Consider the following 18,242-nt stretch of genomic DNA (forward strand, 5'->3'; position numbering starts at 1 on the left):
CGGTTTTGGGCACCACTTCTGTGTTTACCCAGGCTGAAGTCACTGACAAGCCTGGGCTCACACAGGAGCGGTGCGGGAAACTGCATGCGACTTGGACAGGAATCGCAGCGCATTACTGTTTAAATCCCATGTGATTCTTTGCAGTGCAATTTGAGCCCATTCATTTTGTATGGGGCTCAAATAGCGCCACAAAAGTATCCGTTTTGGGCATCGAAGCATTTGCACAAGTACTCATGCAAATACTCAGTACCGATACTGGTATCGGTGCAACTCTGCTTTAAACCCCTTCCTAACCACCCAGCGTCCCTAACTGCTTACTGCCCGCCGGCTGTCATATGACGGCCAGGCGGCGCGGCTCTCGTTCCGGGAAGGCCTCATTTGATGCCCTCGCCTTCCTGGCCCACCAGGGGGCGGGCGCGCCCACCAGGTCACTGGGGACCTGGTGCGTGTGCCTGGCGGCCGCGATGTCCGCCGGGCACACGCGATTGCCCGGTAAGAGAGCAGGACCGTGGATCTGTGTGTCTAAACAAACAGATCCACATCCTGTCAGGTGAGAGACCGATGGTGTGTACTCAGTACAGAGGAACACCAATCAGTCTCCTCCCCTTGTGAATCCCCTCCCCCTACAGTTAGAATCACTCCCTAGGAAACATAATAAACCCCTCGATCACCCCCTAATGTTAACCCCTTCCCTGCCAGTCACATTTATACAGTAATCAGTGCATTTTTATAGCACGGATCACTGTATAAATGTGAATGGCCCCAAAAATATGTCAAAAGTGTCCGATATGTCCGCCGTAATATCGAAGTCACGATAAAAATCACAGATCGCCACCATTACTAGTAAAAAAAAAATAACAAAAATGCCATAAATCTATCCCCTATTTTGTAGATGCTATAACTTTTGTGCAAACCAATCAATATACGTTTATTGCGTTTTTTTTTTTTTTAACCAAAAATATGTAGAATACGTATTGGCCTAAACTGAGGAAAAAATTGTTTAAAAAAAAAAAAATTGGATATTATAGCAAAAAGTAAAAAATTTGGTGTTTTTATTTTTTTTTTTCAAACTTGTCACTCTTTTGTTTATAGCGCAAAAAATAAAAACCGCAGAGGTGATCAAGTACCACCAAAAGAAAGCTCTATTTGTGGGGGGAAAAAATGATAACAATTTCATTTGAATACAGTTTTGCATGACTGCGCAATTGTCATTCAAAATGTGACAGCGCTGAAAAATGGCTTGGGCAGGAAGGGGGTGAAAGTGCCTGATATTGAGTTGGTTAAAAACAGTTTGGCACATGGAGGAGGGGATGGGGGTGGAAAGACTGGTGAATGATCATCACGTGATCAGAAGGTGGACCCATCGGCTATCGCTATTTAGACCGGTCTGGGAACTGTCTTTGACAGCTCGGTCTTTGTGAGCACGCTCACATAAACATCGCCTGCACAGCGACAGTGTTTGGGCATTAAATCCCACCCTTTTTCCGCCACCCATAACCTTCGTAAAGGTGGTTAGGATATTGGCAATCTTACTATCAAAAAGAAAACTTTTAGGGCCAGTTCACACCACATGCAGTCCAGTGTTTTTGATGCAGAAAAAAGGCATAGAAACTAGGATATAGTGTTTTCAATGGCACAGTAAACATAAGTGTGCAGGGCTGGACTGGGACAAAAATTTGGCCCTGGACTTCATCCAGACCAGCCCACTTTAATTTTGCAAACACGCACAAAAACAGTATATAAACTGTACGCAATTGCGCAAAAAAAGCCCCCCCCCTTACGTCAGGGTCCCCAGAGAGCCCCCCCTTACGTCAGGGTCCCCAGAGAGCCCCCCTTACGTCAGGGTCCCCAGAGAGCCCCCCCTTACGTCGGGGTCCCCAGAGAGCCCCCCCCTTACGTCAGGGTCCCCAGAGAGCCCCCCCCTTACGTCAGGGTCCCCAGAGAGCCCCCCTCCTTACGTCAGGGTCCCCAGAGAGCCCCCCTCCTTACGTCAGGGTCCCCAGAGAGCCCCCCTCCTTACGTCAGGGTCCCCAGAGAGCCCCCCTCCTTACGTCAGGGTCCCCAGAGAGCCCCCCTCCTTACGTCAGGGTCCCCAGAGAGCCCCCCTCCTTACGTCAGGGTCCCCAGAGAGCCCCCCTCCTTACGTCAGGGTCCCCAGAGAGCCCCCCTCCTTACGTCAGGGTCCCCAGAGAGCCCCCCTCCTTACGTCAGGGTCCCCAGAGAGCCCCCCTCCTTACGTCAGGGTCCCCAGAGAGCCCCCCTCCTTACGTCAGGGTCCCCAGAGAGCCCCCCTCCTTACGTCAGGGTCCCCAGAGAGCCCCCCTCCTTACGTCAGGGTCCCCAGAGAGCCCCCCTCCTTACGTCAGGGTCCCCAGAGAGCCCCCCTCCTTACGTCAGGGTCCCCAGAGAGCCCCCCTCCTTACATCAGGGTCCCCAGAGAGGGCAGGCAGTGAGAGCTGCCTTCCTGCTCTCCCGTGCTGCCTGCCGCACGGCTGCAGAGAGCCCATGGCCTGGTAGTGGGCTGGGACCCTGTGGTTGGGGACTCCTGGTCTGACTCTGGGCTATGGGCCCCAAATTCGGGGCTATAGCCCCAAAAGTCCCCCTCTAGCGAAGCCACTGGCTGTTGCTGAAACCGGCCCACTGAGTCCTCGGCCCACCGGGAAACTCCCGGTAGTCCCGATGGCCAGTACATGCCTGTAAGTGTGGTCATTTCTAGGGCATTTTTTCTGCACTGTACTGAAATGCAGTAACACGCATCAAAAATGCACTGGACCCCAGTACAGTGGAAAAAACCCAGAAAAGAAAAAAAAGCATTTGTAATGCATCCAGAAACTCATCAAATATGTACTGGGATGCGCCAAAAATGTGCATGCAGAAACGCATCCGGAACAGATCTGGAGTGCATTTTTTGTGGTAAGAACCAGCCCTTAAATCTTAAATTGTCCCTGTAGAAAAAACAAAAAAACACAAACAAAAAAACTATTTACTAGTCCATGAAGTTCCAGCATTTTCTTGCTTGTAGGGAAAGTTCTCTGTACAGTGCTCATCCACAGCAATCTTGAATTTTTTTCTGGTGCATGCGAAGATAGCAGGGATCTTTGTCAGGTCTACAGATGGTAGATAACTACAGCATGTCTGCGCATGTAAAGACACCGTGGACCCCTGCCAGTAAAATGAATAAGTGACACAAATCCCAGGAGGCAGTTTGCAGGACCCACGTGTACAGTGTCTTGAAAGTATTCATACCCCTTGACATTTTCCACATTTTGTCATGTTGCAACCAAATATGTAAATGTATTTTATTGGGATTTTATGTGACCAACACAAGGTGGCACATAATTGTGAAGTGGAAGGAAAATGATAAATGGTTTTCAACATTTTTTACAAATATGTGAAAAGTGTGGCGTGCATTTGTATTCAGGCCTCTCTGAGTCAATACTTTGTAGAACCTCCTTTTTTCACTGCAATTACAGCTGCAAGTCTTCTTGGGGATGTCTCTACCAGCTTTGCACATCTAGAAAGGGACATTTTTGCCCAGTCTTTGCAAAATAGCTCAAGCTCTGTCAGATTGGATGAAGAGCGTCTGTGAACAGCAATTTTCAAGTCTTGCCACAGATTCTTAACTGGATTTAGGTCTGGACTTTGACTGGGCCATTGCTAACACATGAATATGCTTTGATCTAAACCATTCCATTGTAGCTCTGGCTGTATGTTTAGGGTCGTTGTCCTGCTGGATGGTGAACCTCCACCCCAGTCTCAAGTCTTTTGCAGACTCTAACAGGTTTTTTTCTAAGATTGCCCTGTATTTGGCTCCATCCATCTTCCCATCAACTCTGACCAGCTTCCCTGTCCCTGCTGAAGAAAAACATCCCCACAACATGATGCTGCCACCACCATGTTTCACAGTGGGGATGATGTGTTCAGGGTGATGTGCAGTGTTAGTTTTCCGCCACACACAGCGTTTTGCTTTTAGGCCACAAGTTCAATATGACCAGAACACCACCTTCCACATGTTTGCTGTGTCCCCCACATGGCTTCTAACAAACTGCAGACAGGACAACTTCTGGCTTTCATTCAACAATGACTTTCTTCTTGCCACTCTTCCATAAAGACCAGATTTGTGGAGAGCACGACTAATAGTTGTCCTGTGGACAGATTCTCCCACCTGAGCTGTGGATCTCCAGAGTTACCATGGGCCTCTTGGCTGCCTGTCTGATGCTCTCCTTGCCCGGCCTGTCAATTTAGGTGGACGGCCATGTCTTTGTGGGTTTGCAGTTGTGCCATACTCTTTCCATTTTCGGATGATGGATTGAACAGTGCTCCGTGAGATGTTCAAAGCTTGGGATATTTTTTTTTATAACCTATCCCTGCTTTAATATTCTGCACAACTTTATCCCTGACCTGTCTGGTGTGTTCCTTGGCCTTCATGATGCTGTTTGTTCATTAAGGTTCTCTAACAAACCTCTGAGGGCTTCACAGAACTGTATTTATACTGAAATTCAATTACACACAGGTGGACTCTATTTACTAATTTGGTGACTTCTGAAGGCAATTGGTTCCACTAGATTGTAGTGAGTGGTATCAGAGTAATGGGGGCTAAATACAAATGCACGCCACACTTTTCACATATTTATTTGTAAAACATTTTGAAAACCATTTTCCTTCCACTTTGCAACGATGTGCCACGTTGTGTTGGTCTATCACATAAAATCCCAATAAAATACATTTAAGTTTTTGGTTGTAACATGACAAAATGTGGAAGATGTCAAGGGGTATAAATACTTTATTCAAGGCACTGTATGCACAGAAACTCCACAATAGATCCCAGTGTGATCAGCGGCGTTCCTGCGCATGCACACATTAAGGCTCAGTTCACACTGCAGCGACGGCAAAGTCGTATGACTTCCTTCCAACGCAGATGCTATTTAGGAGTCTGTACAAGGGCTGAAATCGCACCCAAGTCGGACCAAAAGTAGTGCAGGAACCTATTCTAATGTCGGACAGACGTGCGTAGCATCAGTTAAGACGGCTCTCATGGGGATACATTGAATTTGACATGTCATGCGACTTGGAGGTCTCACAAGTCAAATCTCATGTCGCAGCAGTGTGAACTGAGCCTTAGGTGAGAATGATGGACCTTTACTTTCAAATATTTAAGAAACATTTTTCTTTCTTGCAATTCTATAATAGGGAGGAGGCAGGGGAGGGAGGAGAATCATAAAGAGTGAAGGTCTGCTTTAATATTAATATATAAATGTATATGTATTCAGGGGGAGAAAATGAGATCTGAATCCCTGGAGAGATAAGTGGAATCGCTGTACTAGAAAACTATTTGCTCCAAGGTGGGGGGGGGGGCATTGATTGGAGCAGAGACCATGATATTTAACTAAGTTCATGTAAAGATCAGAGAAAAGTCAGAATTATTCAGTAGGGTGGTAAGTCATCTTGAATTGAAATACAGGTGCTGAAAAATATAGATGTGTGTGTGGGTGGGGTTTGATTTTATTTTTTAGAAGACCCCCATTTTCAATCTAAACATTCAACAGAGGTAATTGGATTTCCATATCGTGGGGCAGAGGTTCCAAAGATGGCATCTTATACTTGGTGGTAGCTGAATGAACAGAAATCCAAACACAAACTTATTTGTAGTAATCAGGCAGCTAAAACAGATCGTTTAAGCAGCAAAAATAAAGCGATGTTCAATTTATAGAATGTTTTCAAATATCATGCAAAGCTTCTAAATACTAATGCATATTAGACACGATCGGTTCTATTTGTAAAATATTCATCAGATGACTGTGACACACATTCGTGCAGGCTGTGTAATTTCTATAATAGATTAATCCCTATGATTTTTGGCTCCACCTAGTGGCCAAAATGCAGTATAGTTTCCTGAAATGGCTAAATGAAAAGAAATACGCATTTTGGCCACTAGATGGCGATGACAATCATAGGAACTAATCGATTACCTAAATGACAGCCCAAATTCTTGCAACCTACAGGATTGTGTGTTCCTCCAATAAAACTTTTATAAATCGACCTCTATATATTACCGAACAGTGGCAGCCCATAATGCAGGGCGCAGGAGCACCGCCCCCTTATCCATGCATCCGGCCCCCAATCTACATGAGGGGCGCCGGACGCATGGATTTCAATGGGGTTTTTTTTAAGCACATGATTAGAGCCAGAGGTGATAGGAGATCTATCTCCCCCTCCTTCCTCAGCTTAGGGCGCCTATAGCATATTCCCAGTAATATTTTCCCTTTAGCTTCATCCCTTTGGTGCTCTACTCATAAGGATTCCACCTCCTCCCTAGCTCCCTCAGTGATGTCATCTCTCACATTCACTTGTACATTATTCTTGATATATAGACATACTACTCCCCCTTTTTTACCCTCTCTATCCCTGCAATAAAGGATATACCCTTGAATGGTTGCCAGCCAATCATGAGAGCTGTTGAACCAGGTCTCTGAAAATCCCACAAAATCCAAATCCTCCTCGTACAACAGTATCTCTAGTTCACCCATATTGTCTGCCAGGCTCCTGGAATTGGTGAACATGCCACGTAGTTTAGACCAGTCGTATACTATTCTTATTGGGTGTTCTGAGATTGCAACTAGGACTTTACTAAACTTATCTTGGGTTTATGTGCTTTAGTCAACCTACCACTAATGCCCCCAATACTACTCTCTGGAATATGTTCCACGCTGACTATCTCTACCTCTGGACCCTCCCCCTCCGTCACCCAGTTTAAAACCCCCTCTAACTTTTTGGTCATCTTTACTCCCAGCTGATCTGCACCCTCCTCATTTAGGTGCAGTCTGGCCCTTCTATAGTACTGGTGATCGACTGAGAAGTTGGCCCAGTCCTCCAGGAACCCAAACCCCTCCTTACTACACCAGCTCTTCAGCCACTTGTTTACTTCCCTTATCTCCCTCTGCCTTTCTGGTGTGACTCTATGTACCGGTAGTATTCCTGAGAACACTACCTTGGAGGTCCTTTTCCTCAATTTAGCTCCCAAGTCCCTAAAACCGTTCTTTAGGACACTCCATCTGCCTCTGACTTTGTCACTGGTGCCAACGTGCACCATGACAGCCGGGTCTTCCCCAGCCCCTCCCAGTAATCTGTCCACCAGATCCGTGATGTGCCGAACCCGAGCGCCCGGTAGACAACATACAGTTCGGCGCTTCAGGTCTTGGTTACAGATTGGCCTCTGTCCTAAGAGTTGAGTCCCCTACCACCAGAATCTCTTTCCTTTCCCTTACCTTTCCCCCCCTCTCACTGGAGTTCTCCCCCTGGCAGCTAGGAGAGTCCCTCAGCTCCAGCAGCAGTCCCTGACTGGTTTCACCAAATGTCGCTCAATGGAGCGTACTTATTGGGATGTTCCAGCCCTGGATCGGCCTCCCTGGCACTTCCCCCTCTACCCCTCCTGTCACCCATCTACTCTTCCCTAGTGCCTGTGCTGGCCCCTGCCGGCACCTACCGTGAACGTTCCTGGCTCTCCTTTAGTATGGAGGGTCTTCTCAGCACTGACAGTTGCTTCCCCAGATTCAGAACCTGGGCTTCCAGGGAAACAATGTGCTTACATTTTGCACAGCAGTATTCGCCCTCAATCGGATGATCAAGAAACGCATACATGCCGCAAGATGTACACCGGGTCGCATCTCCACACCCACCAGGGATCTACCTACTAATTTAATGAGGATTAGGGATTATACCCTGTCCAAAAACTAGCTTCCTGACACTAATACTCAGCAAGACAATACATGTGCACCCGCAGACCCACAATACACAAGTACTAACGATCCCCACACACTACGCAGACAACACTCAGGTCCTCACAATACACAGGTACTACCTGACAATTAATAATCGCCAATGTCTTCCTGTTTTTCTCCTTCCGGACAATCAGGAAGCAGGTCCCAAGACTCCATCTAGTGGCCAAAATGCATTAGTTTCCTGAAGTACCTAAATGAGAATGTAGCACTAACTCTCGGTGGAGCTGCTGGTTTAAGCGGGCTGTTACCTTCACTCTCGATACCTCTTTCACCGACACCGGGTCTAGGGCTCCATTGAGTTTACCTTTGGACGATATAAGCACCAACACTTGTGTGCTTTATTAAACCAAGTAACGAAGGAAGTAGCAGGAAAGAGGCAGGAGGAAAACTGCAGGGAATCTCAAATACCTTTCTTTAGGTTTCTTTAGAACATCCTTTAAAGTTGAATACGGTAATTGAATGTAATCCCCTTTTGTGGGACGCAATCTTTACTCGCCTGGATAGGCCTCTCTCAATTGCCTAGCAGCCAGTACGCAGCACAAACAAAAGTCTCTGCCACAGACTTGCTTGAAATAAACCCGTACGATCCTCTGCCACAGGATGTATTGGTTCACGATGAATGTCAGACACAGTACTTGGACCTCTAAGCCAACCTGGCAGTACTATGCTGTAGGATTACTTTAGGATATGTCCTCCAACCGAGGACTCTGCATGATCCTTCCATGACGGGTCCTCCCCTGGGATCTCCTCGGTTGTCCATTTTCTTCACTCTGGATAGACAGCTCAGGATCATTCCTCAGCTGCTGTGGCAAGCCCCAGACATGCTTCTGGGCCCACCCACGCGCCACAGCGACGCGGGCCTCCGGAACAGAGGACCACGAGGTAGTACTCTAACACATACCTGTCGGCCAGGAGGGCCAGCAGGTGGCTGAAAACAAACCCCAAAATATGGCGTCTGTCCCATAAATACCCTCTCCCAGAATGCAACTCAGAGGACTACCTCCACCGAGTTGTCTCCAGGACAGAGGAGCACTCATGCGCTTTAACACGTTGCTTTTCCAATACCTACCGATGGTAACGACACCCACCGGCACAATGTGGAACCACACGCAACGTCAGCCAAGCTGGAACAGAGGCAAATCTAACTTCCTATAACGAGCAATTCACTAAATTTACCTATCAGATGGGAGATCACAAATCTACCAGCGCTACAAGAAGATATACCACATTTTGGCCACTAGATGGTGATGACAATCATAGGAACTAATAGATTACCGAAAACACAACCCAAGTTTTTGCAACCTGCAGGATTGAGGGGTGTGTACATCCAAGTGTCCCCCCCCCCCCCCCCCAAAGTACAGAGCTTTCCTCCCCCTGATTCCAGTTTAAACCCCCCCATTCAATACATAGCATTCCTCTGCACCAATCCCACCCCTGTCAATGCATAGCAGTCCTCCTGCACCATCTCACACCCCCCCTCTTTCAATATACAGCATTCCTCAGCACTAATACCACCCGCCCTCCGTCTTCAGACTCCATTACCTAAAAACCATCAGAGCATGGCCGGTATGCACAAGAGAAGCTGCAACATGCATGTCCGTGGAGGAGCTTCTTATCCTCCACCCCCTTCCTCTGCTCTCGTATACAGCTCAGTGTGTAGCGCCGGAGTGGACACCAATGACTTGGCACAATTCCGCCCACTGACACCAATGACTTGGCACAATTCCGCCCACTGACACCAATGACTTGGCACAATTCCGCCCACTGACACCAATGACTTGGCACAATTCCGCCCACTGACACCAATGACTTGGCACAATTCCGCCCACTGACACCAATGACTTGGCACAATTCCGCCCACTGACACCAATGACTTGGCACAATTCCGCCCACTGACACCAATGACTTGGCACAATTCCGCCCACTGACACCAATGACTTGGCACAATTCCGCCCACTGACACCAATGACTTGACAATCACCACAGTCCGGCCCCCCTAAAGTCTAAAGGGCAGTAAGCTGGCCCTTTTGTTTAAAAAGTTTGGAGACCCCGTCCTAATCGGTTTACAGCTATCACATGACCCAGCTCTTTCCCAGCCTGTCTGCAGGAAAATATAAGCAGGAGCAGCTTCTAGTCCTCTGCTGGTCACGTGTTCAAAAAAAATAAATAAAATTGCAGCCTTTAGAATACAGAATAAAAATGTCACTGTTTTAATGTCATGCAAATATACTGTATATTTGTAATCAAATCTTATTTTTTGGCAACAACATGGTGTTGGCGGATTTCTGCCAGGCACAAGTTGTCACACCCCTCCAGTCTGTGTCTTAGAATAACAGGGAGGTGAAGTCTCTATTAATCTACATGTAATATCCCACCCCCCATTGTGTTTAGCTGGTTATTGGGCATGGAGGAGGGGAGTGGTCTGTCATTTATCACTGTGTATACACCCACATGTGTGACTCTACAGTCACATGGGCTGTTCAGATGTGATCGGGAGGAAATGCTTCGCATAGAAACTCACTGAAAACTGAGCATGCGCAGAGTTGCCACCACAGTGGCAAAATCCCTAGCTGAATTGGGGACATGAACAAAAGGGGAGATGGAGAGCAGCAGGATCAACCAGGTTTTTTGCAGAAAACAAATCTTAGTGACTGAGTATGAACTGTATGTAATACACCATTTATTGATAGTTTTTTATGATGTGGGTTTCGTCACCCTTTAAAGCAGTAATAAACCGAAAGCAAATATTTATAATATTGCAGCTTACCAATTCTTAGATGTGATGCCTGCATTAGTTTTCTTTTTTAGGCTTTCTTCTATTTTCATCTGGTATTACAGCCAGCAGGGTCTGTTTTTCACAGTACAAACTCTCCAGCTGAATGTATCAGTTTACATGGATGACACAAACCACTTAACAGTGACAGGGGTGATTAAAATGATCAGCTTTAATTTATCAATTCGAAACCTTTATCCCAAAAGGGGGGGGGGGGGGAGAATAACTGCTGTAACTGATTTTAAAGTATGAACTAGCATTTGGTTTTTAATTTTAGTCTATCGGCTAATACATTTAACACTCTCCTTCCCCCAGACTGACGATGCTGCCGTCTGCTGTGCCTCCAGTGTTCATTCCTACAGAGTTGTGTCTCACAAATACAGGAGTATTACTGGCCAGATCACGATGTGAAAACAAAGGGGAAATAAGCCTAGGAAAAGAAAACCGACACAGCCACTACATCGAATGATTGGTAAGATGCAATATACATTTTTGGGTTTAGTAAAGGTTTAAAACTGGTGTGTGTGTGTGTGTGTGTGTGTGTGTGTGTGGGGGGGGGGGGGGGCAGCAGAAGAAAGATTCATTCATAAAAAGGAAACCACCCCCCATATCCTCTACTACAATGCAACCCGTCTATGAACATTTAGGATACTTTAATAAACTAAACAACAAACTCAAAGTGATTTGTAAAGGATCTTTTTTTTTTTTTTTTTTTTTTTAATTGACAAACATGTCATACTTGCCTCCACTGTGCAGCTTGTTTTGCACAGAGTGGCCCCGAACATCCTCTTCTGGGGTCCCCCGGCGGCTCTCTCGGCTCCTCTCCACATCAGATAAACCCCTAGGAGAAGCGCTCTCCCAAGGGGGCTACCTTGCAGACGTGCTCCCGAGCCCAATTGACGCTGAATTTATGACTCGGCCCCGGCGCCTGCGTCACTGGATTTAAATGACAGCAGCGGGAGCCAATGGCTGCGCTGCTATCAATCTATCCAATCAAGAGCCGGGACCCCGTGGAGAGAGGGACAGAGTGTCCCCATCTAAGAGATGAAGGGGCTCAGGTAAGTATAATGGGGGGGGGGGGGGGGGGGGGGCGGTCACTACCAGGCGTTTTTTCACCTTAATGCAAAGGATGCATTAAGGTGAAAAAACACGAGGGTTTACAACCCCTTTAAAATATTAAAGGAAACGGGTTTTTTTTCTTTTTTGTTTTTTTTTTTTTTTTTGTTTTAGTGCAGATGGATCAGAACAAATGTTAGTTTTTATTGCTGTCTGTGTTTCCATTAGGGAGATTCAGCCTCTCTATTTTTCCTGTTTACCATTATCATTGAAAGTAAAAGAAAACCCTCCTTTTTGGGTTGTCCCCAGAAAAGTAAGAGTGGAAATCTTCCAATGGGGACACTAGTTCCCTTAATTTGTAGAGGTTTCTTCTCACTTCCTGTTTGGCATTGGGACAGGAAGTGAAGGGGAATCTCCGCAATGGGGCACACATGGTGAAAATAAAAATTGACAGGGGTTATATCCCTCCCTTGCTCTATCCAAAATGAAGAAAAAAGTTTTGCCTATAGTTCTACTTTAAGTCGTCAATGGGAAACTAAACAGATAAAACAGATACACAATACATCATAATCCTGCTTGTTTGCAGACCATTGATACGGCAAAGGCATCAGGATAAGAAAAGTAATTTTTCTTATCAATCCACATACACTATTACCAAAAGTATTGGTACGCCTGCCTTTACACGCACATGAACTTCAATGGCATCCCAGTCTTAGTCCGCAGGGTTCAGTATTGTGTTGGTCCACCCTTTGCAGCTATAACAGCTTCAACTCTTCCGGGAAGGCTGTCCACAAGGTTTAGGAGTGTCTATGGGAATGTTTGACCATTCTTCCAGAAGTGCATTTGTGAGGTCAGGCAGTGATGAGATTCTAATTCATCCCAAAGGTGTTCCATCAGGTTGAGGTCAGGACTGCGGACAAGTCAAGTTCCTCCACCCCAAACTGGCTCATTCATGTCTTTTATAGCCCTTGCTTTGTCCACTGGTGAGCAGTCATATTGGAACAGGAAGGGACGATCCCCAAACTGTTCCCACAAAGTTGGGAGCATGAAATGGTCCAAAATGTCCTGGTATGCTGACGTCTTAAGAGTTCCCTTCACCGGAATTAAGGGGTCAAGCTCAACCCCTGAGAAACAACCCCACACCATAATCCCCCCTCCATCAAATGATTTGGACCAGTGCACAAAGCAAGGTCAATTAAGACATGGATGAGCAAGTTTTGGGTAGAGGAACTTGACCTTAATCCTGACCTTAACCCGATAGAACACCTTTAGGATGAATTAGAACGGAGATTGCAAGCCAGCCCTTCTTGTCCAACATCAGTGTCAAACATTCCCCTAGACACACACACCCATCAATACTGAGCCCTACGGACTAAGACGCTGTTTAAAGTTTATGTGCATGTAAAGGCAGGTGTCCCAATACTTTTGGTAATATAGTGTATGTAGACAATAGGTATTCTGTGGTGTAAAGGATACAGATGGATCATTTCGCCAGCTCCGAGACCGGTCACTTATGCCCAGTAGGACGTTGTACTTCATGAAGGACTCGTTGGCTGCTGCCAGCATGATGTCAGTGTTGGTATTTATCTATTGTGATAATTAGAATTAGAACCAGAGACATGGGATCCAATTCCTACATCCATGGATTCTACTCACCTTTTTTTGTTGCTGATTGAGGATTATGATGACCACGGCTGTGACAAAGACAGCGGCTAGAGTGACAGGGATACTGGTGACCCAGCTTTGGCCACTAGTAAACATCTGAATGGTGGAGTAGAGATTGACCCAAATGGAGATATACAGGATCTAGAAGGTTATAAACATGTGAATTTACGACAGCCCATGCCAAGAAAATCCTTTCTTTAGCCGGCTATACACCAGTAGAATTTTGTTTGAACGTTTGTACAGAAATTCTGAAAAATTTATCGGCAGAGCAATTTGATCTTTCCATCATTGAGTCAACTAATCTAATCTAGTTCCAATGCTCTTAAAATTTTGTCCAGACATGCTTCTTGAATTAAACCCCAGACATATTAAACAGGTTCCTATCGTGCATTATTATTATTATTATTATACAGGATTTATATAGCACCAACAGTTTACGCAGTGCTTTACAATATGTATTTTTTTTTTTTCCCAATCGAAAACCACATTCCCAGTTAAAATTTCATCTGTGCTCCTTCAAATTTTCTTGTCCCGATCAAACAACCATTTCCGAGGAAATTCTGCTAGTGTTTGGTCAGCTTTCCTTTTTTCATAATCTATTTACAATAAGCACTAATTGTAAGAAATATCCAATTCTCCTCACTGTTTGACTCACCAGCTACCAGGACTAGGCCGCATAAGTTTTGCTTCAAACTCCCTTTTTGACCGACTGTGTGGTGTTTTGAGTATAAATTACCGCCACTCAAGTGGACCTGAAATGGTGGGTCATCAATCCAACTGAAGCTGCTTAATATCTGACAGTTACAGCAGAAAACAACATTCCTTGTTTGATTTTTCTGAATGTTTTTGGCCACAGAACTTCTGCTCCATGGATGTATTCTGCACCGTTCTTGATAAACTCTAGAGCAGCCTTTCTCAACTAGGGTTCCCTGGAGCCCCAAGGTACCTTCAAAGGTTGGCAATGGTTCCTTGAGCAATGAGCAGTTTTTTTCCTCTCAGATGAATTCTCATTGAGTATCAGAAGAAAAGATCCTAGTTCTAAAGTACCTAAAAAAACAGGGTGACTCTGTAGGTACTTGGTAACAACTTGTGCCAGCGTCCACAAAATTGTATTTGTAACCCTATAGAAACTAAAAAATGGGACTTTGAGGGCACAACGGTATTAGACTACAGAAAAGTAGGTATGGTTTTTGAAATTTTATTAACAAAGTACAGAAAACAAACAAGTTTAAAAACAGATCTGACTAGACATAGAACCTAGTTGTATACATGAATTCTCATTGACACCATTGAGCTTTTTAGCTACAGCTGTATCTGTAAGGGGGGCATTCTTCCCAATGACCACAAGTGTAAAGCCAGTTATACATGGATTGAAATTTGTCCAATTTAGCAGGCACCAGCCAAATTTCGAAGACAAGTCAATTTATCAATTAACTTGTATAAGACTAGCCCTGTAAGGTCTTTCCTGACTGATTAGTGCCGCCAGCTATAGCTGGCAACACTAATCATTGTGTTCTGTCAGCAGGGAAGGCTCCCCACTGGCAGAATACACTGGCTGCGGGAGGGATTCGCCCATCAACACTGACGGTGTTGATAGGGAAATCCAGCAATTTTCTTTCCTTCCACCTGTGGTAGGATGGCGCATGATGATCTTTCCCTTCCAGGAGAACACAGCGATTATTGGTAGCAGCTATAGCCGCTGGCAATAATTGCATGTAAAAATTTAACATGCTGGTTGTACCCAAGTTGGTCGATGGATTGGCTTGGGTACAATCAGCCCGCTCATAGATGGTTTGAATCTTGGCTGGTCCCGGCTTAAGGGGCATTCTTTTCACTGCCAATCAAACTAATGTACTGTGACTTGTAGATAAAGTAATAGCAGAGGTTCCCTAAGACTGGAAAGATAATTCAAGAGTTTCTTTGCTGAAATGGTTGAGAGAGACTATTGTGTGAAGATCCCAGCAGGTCAACAATCTCTGAGATGTAACCAGCACATATGGAGTCTACTCATTCTAACATTTGGTTGAAAAACTAATCCTTCTTGACCCTCAATGTCCGAATGATTTGTATACAGTGCATCCGGAAAGTATTCACAGCGCTTCACTTTTTTCCACATTTTATGTTACAGACTTATTCAAAAATGGATTAAATGTATTTTCGTCAAAATTCTACAAACAATACCTCATAATGACCACGTGAAAGATGTTTGTAATCTTTGCAAATTTATTAAAAATAAAAAAATCACATTTACATAAGTATTTACAGCCTTTGCTAAGACACTCAAAATTGAGCTCAGGTGCATCCTGTTTCCACTGATCACCCTTGAGATGTTTCTACAGATTGGAGTCCACCTGTGGTAAATTTAGTTTATTGGACATGAATTGGAAAGGCACACACCTATCTATATAAGGTTCCACAGTTAACAGTGCATGTCAGAGCACAAACCAAGCCATGAAGTACAAGGAGTTGTCTGTATACCTCCTAGATTGGATTGTATTGAGGCACAGATCTGGGGAAGAGTACCGAAAAATGTCTGCAGTATTGAAGGTCCCAATGAGCACAGCAGCCTCCTTCATCCATAAATGGAAGAAGTTTGGAACCACCAGGACTCTCTTTAGAGTGGGCCTCTCGACCAAACTGAGTGATCGGGGGAAAAGGGCCTTAGAGAGATGACCAAGAACCTGATGGTCACTCTTGACAGAGCCTCCAGGGTTTCTCTGTGGAGAGAGGACAACCTTCCAGAAGAAAAACTATCTCTGCAGCACTCCACTAGTCAGGCCTGTATGGTAGAGTGGCCAGACGGAAGCCACTCCTCAGTAAAAAGGCACACAACGACCCACCTGCCATTTGCCAAATGGCACCTGAAGGTCTCTCAGACCATGAGAAACAAAATTCTCTGGTCTGATGAAACAGATTGAACTCTTTGGCCTAAATGGCAAGTGTCATGTCTGGAGGAAACCAGCTGGCCTATACCATCCCTACAGTGAAGCATGGTGGTGGCAGCATCATGCTGTGGGGATGTTTTTCAGAGGCACGAACTGGGAGACTAATCAGGATCGGGGGAAAGATGAATGTAGCAATGTACAGAGACATCCTTGATGAAAACCTGCTACAGAGTGCTCTGGACTTCAGACTGGGGTGAAGGTTTTTCTTCCAACAGGACAAGGACCCAAAGTTCCCAGCCAAGATAACAAAGTAGTGGCTATGGGACAACTCTGCTTATGTCCTTGAGTGGACCAGCCAAAGCCCAGGCTTGAACATTACTGGAGCGATCTGAAAATGGCTGTGCACTGACGCTCGCTATCCAACCTGATGGAGCTTGAGAGGTCCTGCAAAGAAGAATGGGAGAAACTGCCCAAAAATAGGTGTGCCAAGCTTGTAGCATCATACTCGAAAGGACTTGAGGCTGTAATTGGTGCCAATGGTGATTCAATGAAGCATTTTTGTTTATAAACGACCCGGAGGATGGGATAAACAGTTCAATCTCTGTATTTGCAGACGATGCTAAGCAGGGCAATAACTTCTCCGCAGGATGTGGAAACCTTGCAAAAAGACCTGAACAAATTAATGGGGTGGGCGACTACATGGCAAATGAGGTTCAATGTAGAAAAATGTAAAATAATGCATTTGGGTGGCAAAAATATGAATGTAATCTATACACTGGGGGGAGAACCTCTGGGGGAATCTAGGATGGAAAAGGACCTGGGGGTCCTAGTAGATAGGCTCAGCAATGGCATGCAATGCCAAGCTGCTGCTAATAAAGCAAACAGAATATTGGCATGCATTAAAAAAGGGATTTATTCCAGAGATAAAACGATAATTCTCCCACTCTACAAGACTCTGGTCCGGCCGCACCTGGAGTATGCTGTCCAGTTCTGGGCACCAGTCCTCAGGAGGGATGTACTGGAAATGGAGCGAGTACAAAGAAGGGCAACAAAGCTAATAAAGGGCCTGGAGGATCTTGGTTATGAGGAAAGGTTGCGAGCGCTGAACTTATTCTCTCTGGAGAAGAGACGCTTGAGAGGGGATATGATTTCAATTTACAAATACTGTACTGGTGACCCCACAATAGGGATAAAACTTTTTCGCAGAAGAGAGTTTAATAAGACTCGTGGCCACTCATTACAATTAGAAGAAAAGAGGTTTAACCTTAAACTACGTAGAGGGTTCTTTACTGTAAGAGCGGCAAGGATGTGGAGTTCCCTTCCACAGGCGGTGGTCTCAGCAGGGAGCATTGATAGCTTCAAGAAACTGTTAGATAATCACCTGAATGACCGCAACATACAGGGATATGTAATGTAATACTGACACACAATCACACACATAGGTTGGACTTGTGTCTTTTTTCAACCTCACCTACTATGTAACTATATATATTGAGCAAAGGCTGTGATTACTTATAAGTACATGGAATTTTTTTCGTTTTTTATGTTTAATAATTTCAAAAACATTTCAAACAATTTTCTTTCATGTTGTCATTATGGAGTATTTGTAGAATGTTGAGGAAAATAATGATCTTAATCCATTTTGGAATAAGGCTGTAACATAAAATGTGGAAAAAGTGAAGTGCTGTGAATACTTCCTGGATGCACTGTACTTGGCTGCAGCTACTTGATTTACTTTTTGACCGTTTATGTTAAGGCGATGCTTCTAATTAGACATCTGCACACTGAAATATTTTGTTTCGGAATTTCGTTTTCGTTCGAAAAATAAATTTAGTTACTCCCGAAATTCGTTTTTATTTATTTCGTTTTTTATTAAAAATTGCATTTGCCCGAAAATCCAAATTAAGGTCGAATCTGTCATTGAAGGCTTATGGTGTCTGTCGAATGTTCAAAGATTCAACTAAACTGTACGATGCTGTATAGTTTACCTGCTCCGTCGAATCTTCTTAGAACTTTCAACAGACACCATAAGCCAAAGTGTGTACTTAGTTCTAGCTATTTTACTGCTCCTCCTCTTTGGTTACA

At 44.9% G+C, this 18,242-nt stretch overlaps 1 protein-coding gene and 1 long non-coding RNA gene across 6 annotated transcripts in view; one reads left to right on the forward strand and one right to left on the reverse strand.

The window, feature by feature from the left end:
* Positions 1-18,242, forward strand: part of LOC141108553 (uncharacterized) — a 103,092-nt gene that overhangs the window by 82,672 nt on the left and 2,178 nt on the right. For both annotated transcript variants that reach the window (XR_012236084.1, XR_012236083.1), the window contains one exon: positions 10,867-11,023. This is a non-coding gene — a long non-coding RNA (uncharacterized lncRNA). The remainder of the gene's footprint in view (positions 1-10,866; positions 11,024-18,242) is intronic.
* The window catches only part of TMEM268 (transmembrane protein 268), a 109,427-nt gene that overhangs the window by 23,421 nt on the left and 67,764 nt on the right, over positions 1-18,242 (reverse strand). For all 4 annotated transcript variants that reach the window (XM_073600264.1, XM_073600262.1, XM_073600263.1 and 1 more), the window contains 2 exons: positions 13,264-13,413; positions 13,084-13,194 (listed from right to left, as the gene is read on the reverse strand). In XM_073600264.1, the coding sequence (XP_073456365.1) occupies positions 13,084-13,194; positions 13,264-13,413 (261 nt within the window). The remainder of the gene's footprint in view (positions 1-13,083; positions 13,195-13,263; positions 13,414-18,242) is intronic.

This window comes from Aquarana catesbeiana, linkage group LG09 (genome assembly GCF_042186555.1).
Source record: "Aquarana catesbeiana isolate 2022-GZ linkage group LG09, ASM4218655v1, whole genome shotgun sequence".
Taxonomy (NCBI): Eukaryota; Metazoa; Chordata; class Amphibia; order Anura; family Ranidae; genus Aquarana; species Aquarana catesbeiana.